The following is an 18,952-nucleotide window of genomic DNA, read 5'->3' as shown; positions in this document are numbered from 1 at the left end:
TAAACATAATCAAAGCTTCGAAAGCACGCGATGAATGGGATCTTTAAGATCATTAACTTATAGATCTTACAGTTAAGATCATTTAAGAATGGGAAAATACAAATAGATTGAATCGCTAAAAGATATAAGCTCTCACAAAAAGAAATGTTTTAAGTCCTTTTTTAAAAGTCTCAAGAGCTTGAGGTGCCCTCAGATGGTCGGGTAGGGTATTCCAAATACGAGGAGCGGCAGAACAGAAAGCCCGATCACCCATAGTGCTGAGCTTAGTCTTGGGAATATGAAGGAGGTTTGAATTTGTTGAACGAAGTGATCGAGCTGTAGTTGAAGGTGTGAGTAGTTCTTTCAGATAGGAGGGGACATTTCCAGAGATGCACTGATGGGTTAGAAGGGAGACCTTAAATTCAATCCTGGCGGAAACAGGAAGCCAGTAAAGTAAATTGAGAATGGGTGTGATGTGATCGAATTTTCGAACTCTCAACAGGATCCTTGCTGCACTATTCTGAACGCACTGCAGTCTCTGCAAGCTTTTGTTAGGGATCCCGATGAGAAGTGCCTTACAGTAATCCAGTCTGGAGGAGACAAAGGCGTGGACCAGCTTTTTAGCATCTGCTAAGGTTAGTGTTGGATGGAGTTTAGCAATATTTCTGAGATGGTAGAAAGATGTCTTGCAGAGGTTTGTGAGTGTTGAAGACATAGATGATGTTGGTGAAATTGCAGAGGTATGCGTTTCTGATTTCATGTACAGTTGTGTCTCATCGGCATAGCAGTGAAATGAGACTCCATATGACATGGCTGAGGGGGATGATGTAAATGATGAAGAGAATGGGGCCAAGGACCCCTGAGGGACCCCGCAGGTAACTTTGTGTTGTCGGGACCTTGCACTTCCAAGTGAAATGTACTCTGATCTGTTAGTGAGGTACAATTGCAGTCCCAGTGAGTCCATTGGTTTGATGCAGCCGGTTAAGGAGTATGCCAAGGTCCACATGATTACTTGTATCGAAAGCAGCTGACAGATCGAGGAGTATGAGGAGGGATGGTGAGCCTGCAACAGCTCTCATCCGAAGTCATTTGTGACTCTAACCAGGGCTGTTTCAGTACTGTGTGCAGAACAGGCTGAAATTTTTCGAAAAGATTGTTGTATTTGAGATGATCCTGGAGGTGGAAAGCTACAACTTTTTCCAGTACTTTGGAGATGAATGGAAGATTGGAAATGGGCCTGTAATTTGCAAGCACATCTGGGTCAAGGGTGGGGTTTTTTTGAGAACAGGTCTGATTATCGCAGTTTTTAGGGCCGTTGGAACATTGCCAGACTGGAGGGAGTGGTTTTTTATAGTGGTAATCAGAGGACTTAGGACAGAGGTATTAACTTTCACTAGAGCTGTAGGAAAAGGTTCGAGTGCACAGGTGGTGGCTTTCATCCTTTTAATTATATTCTCAACTGCTTGCTGTGTGATTTCTGGAAAGTGATCTATGTGCAGGCTGTGAGTGGATAGTCAGGGTGGATAGTGGTGAGGATCCAGGAAAAGGTAGAGTGAATTGAGTGAACTATTTTTATTACAGTGCTCTTCTGTAGTTTCAGTAAATCAGGTTTGTGGTTTGAGTAGATGATTTATGATGGAGAACAGCTGTTTGGAGTTTCCGGGACTACTTCTGATGACTTTTGAGAAGAAATTTGACCGTGCCGAAGTGATTTTGCATAATTCTTTTGGTGTTCCTGAAAAGCGAGCTTGTGCACAGTGAGACCTGTGGCTATTAATCTCCTCTCAATGGCATGCCCAGCTGCCTTCATTTTCCGTAGTTCACCGGTATACCAGGGAGCTGTTTGGTAGAAAGTGACTGTTGTGGTTTTGACCGGGGCATGAAGATCCAGAATGCCTCTGAGGGTGTTATTATAATAGTCCCCTCTAACAGGATATTCAGGCACACAGACGAGCGATTTAATCACTTAACGTCGTTACAGAGACTTTCTATTTGTTCTGGTGAAATCATGAAATAAAATAACACAAACTTATTGCTGCCTTGAAGAACAAGCGGGTGAAAAAGATGATGAAGATGAAGCTACTGCTGCTCCATGGCTGCGTCCGAAAACCTAGGCAGCTGACTCGTTGCCCCGCTGCATCAGACAATGACTCTGTAGGCAGTGTTTTGTGCATGAAGGCACCTCACGAAACTAATTTTGGACAGACTTCTAAGGCAGTGTAACAGTTAAATAATCTACAGCTAAATAGAGAGAGCTTTGGTGAGAACTAAACACATATTTAATTACTACAGTAGTGATTTCTCGCTAGAAATGACATCAGAAGTGTAATATGTTTGTAAAAAAACATACATTTACACACAAACTGACCAGCAAACACAACTTCTGGATGCCATCTTTTTTTTCCCAGCTCAACTGTCACTGAATGGAAAGCACATGATTGTGGGATATCAAAGGCAGCAAAGGACACATGCATGCTGCCTTCAAAAATGGATCAGATAAAGGTATCTCAGGAGGCAGGAAGGGAAGCAAACATTAGATTCGGACGTGGCTTGATGCCTTCCTGCCTTCAAATGTGTCCTCCGAAGCATTTTACAGGTTTCGGACACAGCCCATGTCTCTCCTGAAAGCTCATATTTACGGACTAATACAAAGCACCACGAGATCATTCCAATATGCTCAGGTCAGAGAACACCTGTCAATCAAAAGCTCTTTATCCAATCAGAGTAGATCACTGTTAAGCCTGCCCCCACAAGAGGTTTGTGTCAAAACAGCAAACGAAAAACTGAGAAATGTAAGCGAAATCTTTGGCAATGCATTCACAATCCACGATTTGCGAAAACGAATCTTTGAAAAACATTAACGAAGAATGAAGCATACTGAATATCCTGTTACATTTGTGCGACTAAGTTCATTTTTTTCATTTTCAATGTGTTTTTCTTCTTTTGTAATAGCATATTTTTGATAGTTTCTGAAAATGTTTCGTTCAGTTTTATAGTTTCGTCCTCTCTCTCTCTCCAGTCCCACGTGACGTCTCAGACCTTAATTACATAAAATATAAGCCTTTATATGCATAATGTTTCTTGCATAAAAAAACACTGTTCTTATTCAAACAACAATATCTTTATTTACCCTTGTAAGACTGCTGTGTAGCTGCTGCAGAACTTCAGTTCATTCAGTCAGAGGGGGTGGAGTTACTTTGACAGTTTAAGGGTCCAACAAGATAGTCACAAGCTCTTTTAATACCTTCCATTAGCTAAATATTTGTGAAACTGACATACAGAGATAATGAGTGGCCAATAGCATCGATTTACTGCAATAAAAAAACAAAAAACACAAAAAGGGTACTTTGACTGTAAGGGCAAAAAGGGCAGGGTGAGCTCTAGCTCTAGTCAAACTTGTACTTCGTGTTAGCTGGGAAGGATTTGCATGCAGCCAGGTATGGTGTTCATTCTATTCATCAGGAACTGTTAAGTTCCACATTTTATTAACAACTCATGTTAGTATTATGTATTTAGGCATGTTAATTGTTGTTTTCGTAATCCTGATGCCACATTTTTTCACTTTGTGTTATTTTGTATATTTTCAAGAAATCAACTGGAAACAAACAGTACACCCAATAGTACAACAAACTTTTATTTTGAACTTTTATTTCGGATATTTACGAAATATTTAGTAGCCGGAGCTACTTCTCTCCGTTTATGTCGGTGGCGTGTCACGCAGGGACTGTGCTCCTCCGCAGCAGTACCTACCAGTCTGGCCTGAAATAGTCCCAATATAAACACTTATTATAAGTGTACCATAATGATTCAGGGAAAGACAAAAACACGGTTTGGAAAATGGATTCATGTTGTACATTCTCATTATATCATTTTTGTTAATCTTGAACACAAAAAAAGTTATGGACAGCAGCTTTAACATGCATGTGTGTATTTATATACAACATAGTACACACACATATATTATTATATACACACATTATTTTTATGTAAACACAAACTTTTATTGGTTTTTATAACACCGGTGGATAGTTTCCTATGGTAAATGCAAAAAATCTGTGTGTATCATTTTCTTATAAAGATTTGCTTTATCGATCGATCTATCTATCTATCTATCTATCTATCTATCTAGATAGATAGATAGATAGATAGATAGATAGATAGATAGATAGATAGCCTATAATATATATATATATATATATATATATATATATATATATATATATATATATATATATATATATATATATATATATATATATATACAGCCTTGTTCAAAATAATAGCAGTACAATGTGACTAACCAGAATAATCAAGGTTTTTAGTATATTTTTTATTGCTACGTGGCAAACAAGTTACCAGTAGGTTCAGTAGATTGTCAGAAAACAAATGAGACCCAGCATTCATGATATGCACGCTCTTAAGGCTCTTGTTCAAAAAAATAGCAGTGTCTACCTTTGACTGTACAAACTCAAAACTATTTTGTACAAACATTTTTTTTTTTCTGGGATTTAGCAATCCTGTGAATCACTAAACTAATATTTAGTTGTATGACCACAGTTTTTTAAAACTGCTTGACATCTGTGTGGCATGGAGTCAACCAACTTGTGGCACCTCTCAGCTGTTATTCCACTCCATGATTCTTTAACAACATTCCACAATTCATTCACATTTCTTGGTTTTGCTTCAGAAACAGCATTTTTGATATCACCCCACAAGTTCTCAATTGGATTAAGGTCTGGAGATTGGGCTGGCCACTCCATAACATTAATTTTGTTGGTTTGGAACCAAGACTTTGCCCGTTTACTAGTGTGTTTTGGGTCATTGTCTTGTTGAAACAACCGTTTCAAGGGCATGTCCTCTTCAGCATAGGGCAACATGACCTCTTCAAGTATTTTAACATATGCAAACTGATCCATGATCCCTGGTATGCGATAAATAGGCCCAACACCATAGTAGGAGAAACATGCCCATATCATGATGCTTGCACCTCCATGCTTCACTGTCTTCACTGTGTACTGTGGCTTGAATTCAGAGTTTGGGGGTCGTCTCACAAACTGCCTGTGGCCCTTGGACCCAAAAAGAACAATTTTACTCTCATCAGTCCACAAAATGTTCCTCCATTTCTCTTTAGGCCAGTTGATGTGTTCTTTGGCAAATTGTAACCTCTTCTGCACATGCCTTTTTTTTAACAGAGGGACTTTGCGGGGGATTCTTGAAAATAGATTAGCTTCACACAGACGTCTTCTAACTGTCACAGTACTTACAGGTAACTCCAGACTGTCTTTGATCATCCTGGAGGTGATCATTGGCTGAGCCTTTGCCATTCTGGTTATTCTTCTATCCATTTTGATGGTTGTCTTCCGTTTTCTTCCACGTCTCTCTGGTTTTGCTCTCCATTTTAAGGCATTGGAGATCATTTTAGCTGAACAGCCTATCATTTTTTGCACCTCTTTATAGGTTTTCCCCTCTCTAATCAACGTTTTAATCAAAGTACGCTGTTCTTCTGAACAATGTCTTGAACGACCCATTTTCCTCAGCTTTCAAATGCATGTTCAACAAGTGTTGGCTTCATCCTTAAATAGGGGCCACCTGATTCACACCTGTTTCTTCACAAAATTGATGACCTCAGTGATTGAATGCCACACTGCTATTTTTTTGAACACACCCCTTTCAACTAATTCAACTAATTGCCCAATTGCACAGCCTTAAGAGCGTGCATATCATGAATGCTGGGTCTCATTTGTTTTCTGAGAATCTACTGAACCTACTGGTAACTTGTTTGCCACGTAGCAATAAAAAAATATACGAAAAACCTTGATTATTCTGGTTAGTCACATTGTACTGCTATTATTTTGAACAAGACTGTATATATATATATACATATATACTTCTCTGAATCCTTAACTTAACTATTTTCATTTGTATAACATTTTGCAGTACAGTTTTGATCAGTTAACCTTTCCCCTGCTTGCCCAACTTAACAAATCTGATTTCTGACATTTTTCACAGTTAACCATTCTCTGAGTGCATAAATTCACTAATCTCTTCTGTAAAATATTACACAGTACAGTTTTGGTATTTTTGGTAACCCTTCCCTGAGTGCCTTACTTCACATATAAACATTTCACAAATAATAAATAAATGTAAAATTATGTAAAAAAAAAAAATAATAATAAATAACGTTATGGCTATAACGTTAAAGCTAGCATGACAAAAATATGTTTCTCATTTATACCTTGCTATGAATAATGCTATGAATAATTGGAGATGTGATTGCAATAACACTGGTGGATAGTTTCATGCTTTGGTAAATGCCACAAATCAGAAGATAATGAAATCATTAGGTTTCAAGCAACAAGTGTGTTCATACGGCATAACTGATGATATATTATTATTATTATTAGTAGTAGTAGTAGTAGTAGTAGTAGTAGTAGTAGTAGTAGTAGTAGTAGTAAAATATTATTTTACTTTTTTTTCTACCATCTGCCTAAAGTCTGACAGTTGTGGATCATCATGGCTAAACGTGTTGCTGTGATCGGAGGAGGGACCTCTGGGCTGACCTGCATCAAATGCTGCCTGGATGAAGGCCTGGAGCCAGTGTGTTTTGAGACCAGCGATGACCTTGGAGGTCTTTGGAGGTTTAAGGTGAGATATATCTGTTTGATAGGGCTCACTAAAGTAAAAAAGAAGGGTGCCAAGCACTGAACCCTGAGGCACGGTTCATTGCAGACCATCAATAAACAAGAAGCTGAGAGAAACTGATGCAGTTTGCTTCTTCTCTTTCCATCTTAGGAAACTCCAGATCCAGATCGTGCTAGCATTTACTACTCATTGATTATCAACACTTCAAAGGAGATGATGTGTTTCAGTGATTTCCCCATCCCTTCCCACTTCCCAAACTACATGCACCACTCCCTCATCATGGACTACTTCCGGATGTACGCTGATCACTTCAAGCTCAAACGGCACATCCGTTTCCAGGTCTGGCCTGAGAAGCTTGAATGTGAAGTTTTATAGAAATATACCTCATGTTTATCTTATGTTTTTGAGGGTTTAGAGATTCTCCATGAGTCATATTTTGTGTTTCTTAGACTAAAGTCCTTCATGTTACACCAAGGCCAGATTTCCCTCACTCAGGTCAGTGGGATGTAGAGATAGAATCCAAGGATGGCCGGAGGGAGAAGCAGGTGTTTGATGCTGTGATGGTCTGCACCGGTCACCACTGTCACCCTCATCTCCCTCTAAAGGACTTTCCAGGTGCAGTGCAAAGTGCAGCAAAAATAATGTCAATAAAAGCCAAACTAGGACACTCATAGTAACCTTTAGATGTACTTTAAGTGTAAGAGTCAATATATATATACAGTATATACATATATATATATATATATATATATATATATATATATATATATATATATATATATATATATATATATATACACACATATATATATACACACACACACATATATATATATACACACACAAATATATATATATATATATATATATATATATTACATATATATCTATCTATATTGTATTATATTGTATGTATTATATCTATCTATCTATCTATCTATCTATCTATCTATCTATCTATCTATCTATCTATCTATCTATCTATCTATCTATATGTGTGTGTATATATATATATATATATATATATATATATATATATATATATAACACATATAAATATATATAACACATATACATATATAACACATATACATATGCATATATAACACATATACATATACATATATAACACACACATATACATATATATATATATATATATATATATATATATATATATATATATATATATAAACGTGTGTGTGTGTGTGTGTGTGTGTGTGTGTGTGTGTGTGTGTGTGTGTGTGTGTGTGTGTGTGTGTGTGTGTGTGTGTGTGTGTTCACAGCATTTCACTTTTTCCACAATTTGAAGTTACAGCCTTATTCCAAAATTGATTAAAATCATTATTTTCCTCAACATTTTTTCAAACAATGACCCATAATGACAATATGAAAAAAGTTTGTTTAAAATAATTTGCACATTCTTAAAAAATAAAAAAACATAATGACACTCAAAATAGAGCTCAGGTGCATCCTGTTTCTGCTGATCATCCTTGAGATGTTTCTAAAACTTGATTGGAGTCCACCTGTGGTAAGTTCAGTTGATTGGACATGATTTGGAAAGACACACTCCTGTCTATATAAAGTCCCACAGTTAACAGTGCATCTCAGAGCACAAACCAAGCCATGAAGTCTAAGGAATTGACCTCTGAGACAGGATTGTATCAAGGAACAGATCTGTGAGGGTAAAGAAAAAAATCTGCTCCATTGAAGATCCTAATGGGCACAGTGTCCTCATCATCCATAAATGTAAGTTTGACACCACGAGGACTCTTCCCAGAGCTGGTGAAGGAAACCAGGCCCTGCTCATTCCCTGGCCAATATCATCCTTACAGAGAGGCATTGTGGTGGCAGCATCATGCTGTGGGGATGTTTTTTAGCAGTAAGAACTGAGAGAGTAGTCATTATCGAGGCAAAGATGAAAGTAGCAATGTACAGAGACATCCTTGATGAAAATCTACTCCAGAGTGCTCTGGACCTCAGACTAGGGTGAAGGTTCTTCTTCCAACAGGACAACATCCCTAAGCACACAGCCAAAATAACGAAGGAGTGGCTACAGGACATCTCTGTGAATTTCCTTGAGTGGCCCAGCCAGAGCCCAGACCTTTGCCCGATTGAATATCACTGGGGAGATCTGAAAATGGTTGTGCACCGACGCTCCCCATCGAACCTGATTGAGATTGTGAGGTCCTGCAGAAAAGAATGAGAGTAACTACTCAAAAATAGGTGTGCCAAGCATGTAGCATTATACTCAAAAAGACTAAAATTGGCGCCAAAGGTGCTTCAACAAAGTATTGAGCAAAGGCTATAAATACTTTTTTTTCATCAATTTGCAAAGATTTCAAAAAACTTTTCACACTGTCATTATGGGGTATTGTTTGTAGAATGTTAAGGAAAATAATTAATTAAATCTATTTTGGAATAAAGCTGTAACATTACAAAATGTGGAAAAACTAAAATGCTGTGAAAACTTTCCGGATGCATTTCCTTGTTATATTATAGTGGCTAAATTTTTTAATCCCCTCTTCAGGAATAGAAACATTTAGGGGAAAATTCTTCCATAGCCGCGAATACAAAACCCCAGAAGAATGGCGAGGGAAGAGGGTAGTTGTGATTGGCATTGGGAACTCTGGAGGAGATATTGCTGTAGAGCTGAGCAGAATGGCCAAACAGGTGATATACCACAACATCAGTACAAATAATTATAGCATATGAATAATTAATATTTAAAGCCTCTGCATTCCACTTATCTTACTTACCTTCCTTGAATTCCAGGTTTATTTAAGTACCCGAAGGGGATCTTGGATACTAAATCGTGTAGGAGAAAAGGGTGTTCCATCAGATATGATATTTAGTAAGAGAATGCGCGGTTGGGTTATTCAAATGTTGCCTGTTGGATTTATCAACAATTTGGGTGAGAAACAACTCAATAAACGTTTCAACCACAAGCTCTATGGGCTGCAGCCTGCACACAGGTACTCTGAACACTGGAGGAAACAAGACTCTGATGACTTTGGTCCATAAAAGTGTCTCTACTGCACTTAACCCTTTTCATAATGTACTATACAATGTATTTTGTTTATTTCCCAGAGTTTTCAGCCAACATCCCATGCTCAATGATGATTTACCAAACCGGATCCTCTCTGGTACCGTCTCAGTCAAGCCGAATGTGCAAGAGTTTCGTGGCTCAAGTGTGGTTTTTGAGGATGGCACGGTTGAGGATGACATTGATCTGGTGGTGTTTGCCACTGGCTACACTTTCTCATTCCCCTTCCTGTCTTCACATGTAATTCCTGTCTCAAATAACAAGGTTTCCCTGTACAAATACATGTATCCCCCAGCACTAGAGCACCCAACTTTAGCCGTTATTGGTCTGATCCAGCCTCGGGGAGCCATTATGCCCATCTCTGAGATGCAAGCGCGCTGGGCCACTCGTGTTTTTAAAGGTATCAAAAATGATGCTGACATTCTGCACAGAAAACTAAGAGCTGTTCTTAATATATATATGTTCATATTCATACAATTCAGAACAACAAAGGTCTACTTACAATATTAAGCAAGATTTCTATCCCCCCAAAAAATTTGTACGTTTTCTCTCTGGCACTTAATTAAAGCTGCACTGTGTAACTTTTTTTGTTTATTCTTAGCTAAAAAAAACTTAGTTCTTTCAAAAATATATGTGCTCATAAATTAGGGATGGGACGATACACTTAAACTCACGATACGATGCACCTCGATATGCCTGGGTTACGATACGATACGATATCAAATGTTTTTTTTTTTTTTTTTCAAATCTGCGTCTTTTGTTTTGTTTGTTTTTACCACCTAACTAATGTACTTAAACGAAAGGTAGGATTTTTCTCTTTCCCTATCTCGAGGGAACTTCGAGCTGCGTCGAAACGCTAGGGGACGCCTCTGCGTGCCATGTCATGAAGCACTTGTGTAATCAGTCCAATAGCGGGACGATACGTCACGGGCGGGTGACGTCATCGACCAGGAAGCTATAAAGCATGCCCGGACCAAACAGTCACTAGCTTCTGTGTCTTCACAAAGCGCTCTGTGTGATATTGTATGTCCATTTATTGTGTGTGTGTCAAAGAAAAAGAAAAGAGAATGTCTAGTCAGTTCAGGCGATGTGTCACTCCCTGCCCTCATTACATCACGGGTGGGGATACACACGACCTGTGTGTAATGTGTTTGGGGCTCGAGCATGCCCAGTCAGCTCTCGAGGGGGTTGGCTGCGAGCATTGCGAGAGTCTCCCAATGCGTACATTAAGATCACGCCGGGCACTCTTCGAGGAGAGTGCTTTGGCTCGTGGTCCTCAGGGCGCGGGTCCCGCTGTTGCCGAGGCACAGCGAAGGCTCGCGTCTTGGGGATCGCAGTTAGATCTAGTGGCGGGGTTAGAGACGGGTGATCCCCTATCTCTGCCCTTACCCACTGGATCTCAAGCCTCAGTTCGTGAGTTGGAAGCACGCTCTGCGGTTTCTTCCGCTCGTGCTGAGGCTCGTGATCAGCCGCAGCATTCCAGTTCCGAGGAACTGGATGTTGTTAGAGTAGAAATGTCTGACGAATTGCTTCCACCACTGCACACACACGCACAGGAGGAGCTTATGGAGGTTGTGACTCGTGCCGTTGCCAGATTGAGTTTAGACTGGCCGGCCGAGCAGTATGAAACACGCCAACATCAGAGCAGGCTAGATGAAAGATTCTTACCCTCATATACACAACCTCCTAAGCGGGGCTTGCCATTTTTCCCGGACCTCCACACCGAGGTGTCGAGGTCCTGGGCTAAACCAGCGTCAGCCAGAGTTTTCAACCCGTCAACATCTGAATATTCAAACATAAACGGGTTGAAGGCTCATGGTTATGCGGCGATGCCGCGGGTGGAAGAGACGCTCGCGAGCTATCTCTCCCCCGAGTCAGCATCGTCGCTGCAAGCCCCGCAGCTGCCCACCAAGCCCGTAAGAACGACATCAGCGCTGGTGGGCAGGGCGTACTCGTTTACATACGGTGGCCGTCCTGCAAGCATATCAGGCAGATTTATTGGGGGATATAAATGAGGAAACTGAGGAAGTGGGGAGAGAGACGATAGCTGAAATTAGACGGGCGGCAGATTTGTCTCTTCGTGCCACCAGGGAGACGGCCAGATCCATCGGCCACTCTATGGCAGCCCTGGTGGCCACGGAGAGACATTTATGGTTAAACCTCTCTGACATAAAGGAGAGGGATAAAAAATTCCTACTGGACGCGCCCGTCTCGCCTTCTGGTCTCTTTGGTGACGCAGTAACAACAGTCGTCGGCCGTTACCAAGAGGCCAGAAGGCAGGCTGCAGCCTTTCAAAAATTTCTCCCCCGAAAAACATATCCCCCAGGGGCTGCCGGGCGGGGGCAGCCCCAGCCGAGTACGTCCTCCTCCGTAGCGCATCGAGCGCAGCAAAAGCAGAGCGTGGCCGCTCGGGCCCCCCCGCAGAGAGAACGGGGGTCCGGGCGACGCGCTCAGCCGGGACCTTCCCGCGGTAGGACGGATCTGAGGACCGTCCTTATCGCTAGAAAGGCCTCGGCTAAGAAGTCCTGACGCCAAGAGCGCAGGGCTTCCGATGGCAGTCCCCTCCGGGAAAGTGCGGCTCGCCGAGGCGCCCGCTCTTTCCCGGTGCCATCGGGGGGCCGGTCTGCCAACCCTGCCACCATTGGTGCTTCAGGGCGCGGCGGTCCCCGGCGAACGCATATCTCCATGTCCGCCCGGAAACGTAGCGGCTTGGGGATGTTCGCGCCCTCTCGGGAGGGCCCCTGGGCGGTCAGTTCGGTTGCTACCTGCCGGTTATCCGTTACAGGACACCGGGCTGACCACACAGGAAAATCCAGAGACCAGCCTCGAGAGTCGGGGAGCGACCTGGCTGGGGAGCGGTCATGAGTGGCCGCTCGGCCCAAGGTCTGTGGAGGGGCCATCAGCTCTCCTGGCACATAAACCAGCTGGAGCTGATGGCTGTGTTTCAAGCACTCAAACACTTCCTCCCAGACCTACGGGGCCGCCATGTGTTAGTTCGGTCAGACAACACTTCGGTGGTCTCGTATATAAATCACCAGGGGGGATTGAGATCGCGTCAGTTGTGGAAGCTCACGCATCACATTCTAATATGGGCCCAAGGCAAGATGCTCTCGCTCAGGGCGATGTACATCCCGGGGGTCCTGAATGTAGCGGCAGACTCCCTGTCGAGGCAGGGAGTGGTGCCAGGGGAATGGAGGCTCCACCCCGAGGTGGTGGAGGAGCTGTGGATCCGCTTTGGGCGAGCCAAGGTGGATCTGTTTGCGTCTCGAGAGACGACACACTGTCCAGCATTCTTTTCCCTCACACATCCAGCCCCACTGGGGCTGGACGCAATGGTACAGACGTGGCCGAGGCTGCGTCTGTACGCCTTTCCCCCTCTGGCGTTGCTCCCAGGAGTGCTGGAGAGAGTCCGCCGGGACGGGGTTCAGCTCTTATTGGTAGCCCCGTTCTGGCCGGGCCGAGTATGGCTGTCAGACATCATGTCTCTCCTAGAGGGTCCTCCCTGGGAAATCCCAGTCAGGAGGGATCTTCTTTCACAGGCCGGGGGGTCAGTACTGCACCCGCGCCCGGAACTGTGGAAACTGTGGGCTTGGCCCCTGAGGGGGCCCAGTTCATAAACACGGGTCTATCGACTGAGGTGATAGAGACCATGTTGCACTCCAGAGCACCATCCACAAGGAGACTTTACGCACTCAAATGGAGAGTTTTTGTCGCCTAGTGTACGCACCAGACTTTGGACCCTGTTAACTGCCCAGTCGGTTCAGTTCTCGAGTTCTTGCAAGAAAAATTCTCCGCAGGGTTATCCCCGTCGACTCTGAAAGTGTATGTGTCGGCGATATCTGCGTATCATAATCCATTAGATAACGCATCATTAGGGAGACACCCGTGGGTCACGCGTTTCCTCCGTGGTAGCTTGAGGCTCAGACCTGCGGCACGCTCCAGGGTGCCGACTTGGGACCTGGCCATAGTGCTGAAAGGCCTTATGTTGGCTCCCTTCGAGCCGTTAGAGGAAGTGTCAGAAAAGTTCCTAACACTAAAAACAGTGTTTCTCCAAGCGATTTCATCACTGAAAAGAGTAGGAGACCTACAGGCTCTATCAGTAGCACCTTCTTGCCTTGAATTTGCACCAGGAGTGGTGAAAGCTTTTCTCTTCCCGAGGGAAGGATATGTTCCCAAGGTCCTGACCAACGTGCCGGGACCAGTAATGCTGCAGGCTTTCTGTCCGCCTCCGTTCACTAGTCAAGACCAAGAGAAGCTAAATCTGCTATGTCCGGTCAGGGCCCTAGATGCATATGTCCACAGAGCTGCCCTGTGGCGAAAGTCAGAACAGTTGTTCGTATGTTTTGGGTCCTCCAGTAAGGGAAAACCGGCTTCAAAGCAGACGCTTAGCAAGTGGATAGTCGTGGCTATTTCGCTCGCTTATGAGTCGGTCGGACATCCTTCACCTATGAGGGTCTGCGCCCACTCTACTAGGAGTATGGCTGCGTCTATGGCTCTTATTTCGGGAGTTTCACTGTCAGAGGTTTGTGATGCGGCTGGGTGGTCCTCTCCGCATACATTTGTGAGGTTTTACAATCTGGACGTAGCCTCTACTCCGGGGTCCCGGGTGTTTCTGGGTTAAATCACACATACAGACATTTGGGACTCTGGCGGCGTGGGTATTGAGGTCCCCTAGCGTTTCAACGCAGCTCGAAGTTCCCTCGAGATAGGGAACGTCTCAGGTTACGTATGTAACCATGGTTCCCTGAGAGGGAACGAGACGCTGCGTCGAGATGCCATACTCCCGGCATGCCTGTGATCGATTTGTTCGACTTTTTCAGAAGCTAGTGACTGTTTGGTCCGGGCATGCTTTATAGCTTCCTGGTCGATGACGTCACCCGCCCGTGACGTATCGTCCCGCTATTGGACTGATTACACAAGTGCTTCATGACATGGCACGCAGAGGCGTCCCCTAGCGTTTCGACGCAGCGTCTCGTTCCCTCTCAGGGAACCATGGTTACATACGTAACCTGAGACGTTTTTTTGCATTTTGGTTCTATAATGTTTTTTAAAAAAAGGAGAATTTTTAGAAGTCCGCAACCACATTTTAAACAGGGGTGCCAATAATTGTGGAGGGCACTGTAGGGATGTCAATCGATTAAAATATTGAATCGCGATTAACTGCATGATTGTCATGAGTTAACTCGTGATTAATCGCAATTTAATCGCACCTTTTTAGCAATTGTAAATGTATCTTAAATTAAGTTAATACTCTAATCAACATAGGTATGGACAAATATGCATGCTTTATGCAACTGTACATTTATTATTACTGAAACCATACTTACATACCATACATACTAATAATCAATACAGCATGAAGACTAGACATATCAAAGGTCATAGATATGTTTATCTAAGAAACTGTTCATGTCTCTTAAGCCTAAACTTAAAAATAATGAGTAAGTAGTGATTTCTCTCATTTTAACAATATAAAGGGAGTTTTTACACTGGCAGTTTAATTCAGAACAGGGCAAAGTTCGTATGAAAAATTGTTAATGTGTACCAGTGAGCGAACCAGAACCACACCATACCTTGAGGAGGTCCATATTACACGAGTAGGAATATAGTGCGGCCCCTTTAAGAGATCCGCATTTCCTATTGAACTGCCGGTATTTTGCGTGTGCGCGCCGAACTGGGCCGCGATTCACGTGGACAGTGTGAAGAACATGGACGACTCGGGAACGCGTTTGTTCAGGAAAGTAACCTGTGCATTCGTTTTATCCGATTGTAAAGTATTTAGTTCAATAAAACACGTGTACTGTAAGCGGGGTGATGGTGTTAATGATTTAATGTTACCTCAGACATGAGCGAGAGTGAGCTGCAGTGCATCGCGCTCAGACTGCAGAGAATGTGCTCAGAGAAAAAACGCCCTTTTCTTTCTGGAGTCTAATAAAAGTTAAACAGAAAATATGGTAGTTTATGTAGGCAATAACTGCATTTTTGGTTTAGAATATTAATGCTAATGTCAACCATTTTCTTTTCCTATTAATGTTTGCTGGTACATCCTTTGTCTCACTTTTTTCCAACTACGGGCTATGCCTCAGATCAAACAGAAAATGCGCGCTGCGTTTTGTTATGTCTGCCCCATACACACACACACACACACACACACACACACACACACACACACACACTAAATTATTAATATACTACGCAAATCATGCAGCAGTGCCATCTATCTTTATTTCGCGATCCATTTTTTTCGACCTCGATGCGTTTCGTCACGTTTTGTATCGCGATATTTTGTCAAACGATATTTCGTCCCATCCCTATCATAAATGTATATTTACTTCTTTCAAGTAATAAAGTATTCTCGTAAATTTATAATATTGAAAATACATACGGGTGAGGGGTTTGAATGCCGGTCCCCATGTTGCCCCTCCATCTTGAAAGTACATTAGCCAAAGAGGGACATACCCGTGAATTCAAGCTTCGCCTTTCACGTTTTAACACTTGATGGCACTCATGGATGAGGTCGAACTGGAAGCCATCTTAATCTTGGACTAAAGCAGCCACTGTAGGAGTTAAAACTAAATCGGAATTGAGAGGAACAGAAATTAATATTCACTGGATGGTCATATATCTTTTCACTGCTAGATGGGGGAAAAATATCACACAGTGTAGCTTTAAACAAAGATTTAAAGGGGTGATGAATTGAGAAGTCAACTTTCCCTTGAGCTTTTGATATATAAAAGGTCATGGCAATATAGGAATATCCTCTAAGTTCCAGAGGATCCAACTTCCTTGTGGAAGAACACAGTCGCTACATAAGCTTCCTTCGGAATGTGTGGTTAAACTTTATTTTTAAAGAAGTTCAAGCTCACATGGGGAAGACATTCACTTCAGTTCACTGCGAAATCGTTTGTAAACAAATCTCCGGTCGATGCTGGATTTGGATCCGACAGGAATGGTGCAACACACTTACGTGAGTAATACAGTTTTTATTTGTAATAGTACTGCATTGTTAAGAATCGTTTTGCTTATGTGTACGTGTCTAACAGAGCATACATTTAGCACGCTCAGAACGTATGGGCCAGGGTTTGCAAAGCCCGGCAGGCCGATGAATCTCATAATATTCCGTTCTTGATCTGTGATGTTGTCTCTTTCGACTTCCCACACTCACGCGTATATAGACCGATCGTGCGGGCTATGTATAACTTAAAAATAATAGTCCAATCATTCGCAGGTGGATGAGAAATAAATCATTGTGTTTGTTTGATAAAGACGTTAACGAGCTCTGTGATCGAGAAAATCATTCCGGTTGCCGCTTTCAAAACAATCGGTCCTCTCCCTCATGTGAACTGACAGGGGAGCTTAAGCTCATTAAATATGCAAATCTTATCCGTGGGCATTTACTTCCAAGTCTCCAGTGCGGCACTCCCATTAAAACCCATCGTTCAGAAGACAGCCTCAAAACCAGTGTAGAAAATAGCCTATTACTTATTAGTCATTATGTTTTTTAATGTAAAAACCACAAGAACGTCAATAGTTGACCTCAGACAACAGTATAAAAATAAAAAAGCCAGTTCATGACACCTTTAAACTATTAGACAATGGCCTTTTGTTGTTTTGGTTGTCTTGGTCCTTTTGGACTGGTTTTAAGTTTTGCAAGTTACAGTATGATGACATAGTACTTCAAATATTTTTATGGATATGATTATTTTAGTTTGACTTTTTAAAAAATTGATACAAGTCAGAACATTTAGTACACATTGTTTTCATATATAACAAACTGTGATATGTTCCCTAGGTCTGTGCAAACTGCCTTCAATGAGTGCAATGATGAAAGACATTAAAGCAAAGGACAATGAAATGGCTCAAAGGTTCTCCACACTTCACCTCACATGACTATATAACACAGAATTTATTACATTTCTACAGTTAAAATGTAATTTTAGTGTATCTTGATGGCTCTTAATCATACTGTCTTGCAGGTATGTGGCTGCCCAGAGACACACCATCCAGGTGGACTACATTCCCTACATGGATGAGTTGGCTAAACAAGTGGGTGTCCGTCCTTCTATCCTGAAGCTGCTCCTGACAGACCCAAGACTGGCTCTGAACATCATCTTTGGGCCCTGCACCCCGTACCAGTTTCGCTTGCACGGACCGGGCCAATGGGAAGGTGCACGGCAGGCCATCCTGACTCAGTGGGATCGAGTCACAGAGCCCCTAAAAACACGCTGTGCACCAGAGCCGCAGTCCCAGCACTCCTCTCATTCACTCATATTCTCAGTGTCTGTTGTAGCGCTGCTGTCTGCTCTGTATTACAGCAGGGCCAGTCTGCACACACTCATAGCAGACCCTTCGTCGCTCCTCGACAAGATCAGGAGTTTTGTACCATTGTCTGTGACCACATGAGTGATTCTCGGCTATATATAGCTATCATGTTATATTTGACATTACTTAATACAAAATGCTTGAATCTGAATCGCAAAGTGCCATAACATTTGAAACAGTTTGTGTGCAATGGACATTTAATTTTATTGTTAAACTGCTTGTTGAAAAATGTTGAAGAAAACCCAAATATAATTTCCATAGGCTACACTAAGCACTGAGTATTTTCATGCATGTAGGTCCACACACACTTTGTAGAGGTGCGATCCAACACAATATTTCAACCTTATTTAAAGGAAATAGAAAAATGGGGCCTCGTGCAACTAGTCCATTCAGAGTTATTGACCAGAGTATCGGCTATGAATCTCCGTCTCTTCAAGATATATGCAGGGTGTGATGGAGTGTTTGTGTGGATATAAACAAAGAAGCTTTGCTGAGGCATGGTGCACAATCTGCTGTTAAGGGGGGTATTAATAAAAAAAATTGTGGTCAGTCAAAGAAGTCCATAGAATGCCAACATTTAGATAAAAATTGGACATACATTTTGGTATGAGACAATCAATTCGAGATTGCCTTGATCCATTTTTGTTGGACCAGGTAAACTCCAAATTGTTCTTGCCAAATCAAATGTATAGATTAGCCCTAACAGTGAAGGGCGGAGGAGAAGAGTTAGTAGAGGATATCTATCCAGAGTTATTAAGTGATACATTCAAATCTTCTAGTATGAAAAAAATGTGTTAGGGAATTTGACCAAATTGTGAGTTTCTCATCTAACATTTCAAAGAAAATTGTATTATCCAAAGAAGGGTTATACCCATATAATAATTACTGTTGGTTAAGTGAAATAACTAATAAATGAAAGTGAACCAAACTATCTGCATCGGATCCCAATATATCCCTATTTAA

General features: G+C 42.1%; 1 protein-coding gene across 1 annotated transcript; it reads left to right on the top strand.

Moving 5' to 3' along the window:
* The first annotated feature begins 3,261 nt into the window (after nt 1-3,261).
* LOC137041176 (flavin-containing monooxygenase 5-like) lies at nt 3,262-18,260 on the top strand. Its single transcript, XM_067417200.1, has 9 exons — nt 3,262-3,416; nt 6,473-6,624; nt 6,772-6,960; nt 7,071-7,236; nt 9,152-9,294; nt 9,397-9,596; nt 9,712-10,067; nt 17,460-17,532; nt 17,644-18,260. Exons 2-9 carry the CDS (start codon nt 6,493-6,495, stop codon nt 18,068-18,070), a joined length of 1,686 nt encoding a protein of 561 aa, XP_067273301.1. The 5' UTR covers nt 3,262-3,416; nt 6,473-6,492; the 3' UTR covers nt 18,071-18,260.
* Nucleotides 18,261-18,952: the final 692 nt, after the last annotated feature.

The sequence above is a fragment of the Pseudorasbora parva genome, chromosome 15, assembly GCF_024679245.1.
Source record: "Pseudorasbora parva isolate DD20220531a chromosome 15, ASM2467924v1, whole genome shotgun sequence".
NCBI lineage: Eukaryota > Metazoa > Chordata > Actinopteri > Cypriniformes > Gobionidae > Pseudorasbora > Pseudorasbora parva.
This window is presented reverse-complemented; position numbering and strand designations above follow the sequence as displayed.

What these genes read in the sequence shown, in the direction of transcription:
- LOC137041176 (XM_067417200.1), top strand. Translation starts at nt 6,493, where the DNA reads ATGGCTAAACGTGTTGCTGTGATCGGAGGAGGGACCTCTGGGCTGACC. An exon ending in CCCTCTAAAGGACTTTCCAG is followed by an intron (nt 7,237 to 9,151) that starts GTGCAGTGCAAA and finishes TCCCCTCTTCAG; the next exon opens with GAATAGAAACATTTAGGGGA. An exon ending in GGCCACTCGTGTTTTTAAAG is followed by an intron (nt 10,068 to 17,459) that starts GTATCAAAAATG and finishes TATGTTCCCTAG; the next exon opens with GTCTGTGCAAACTGCCTTCA.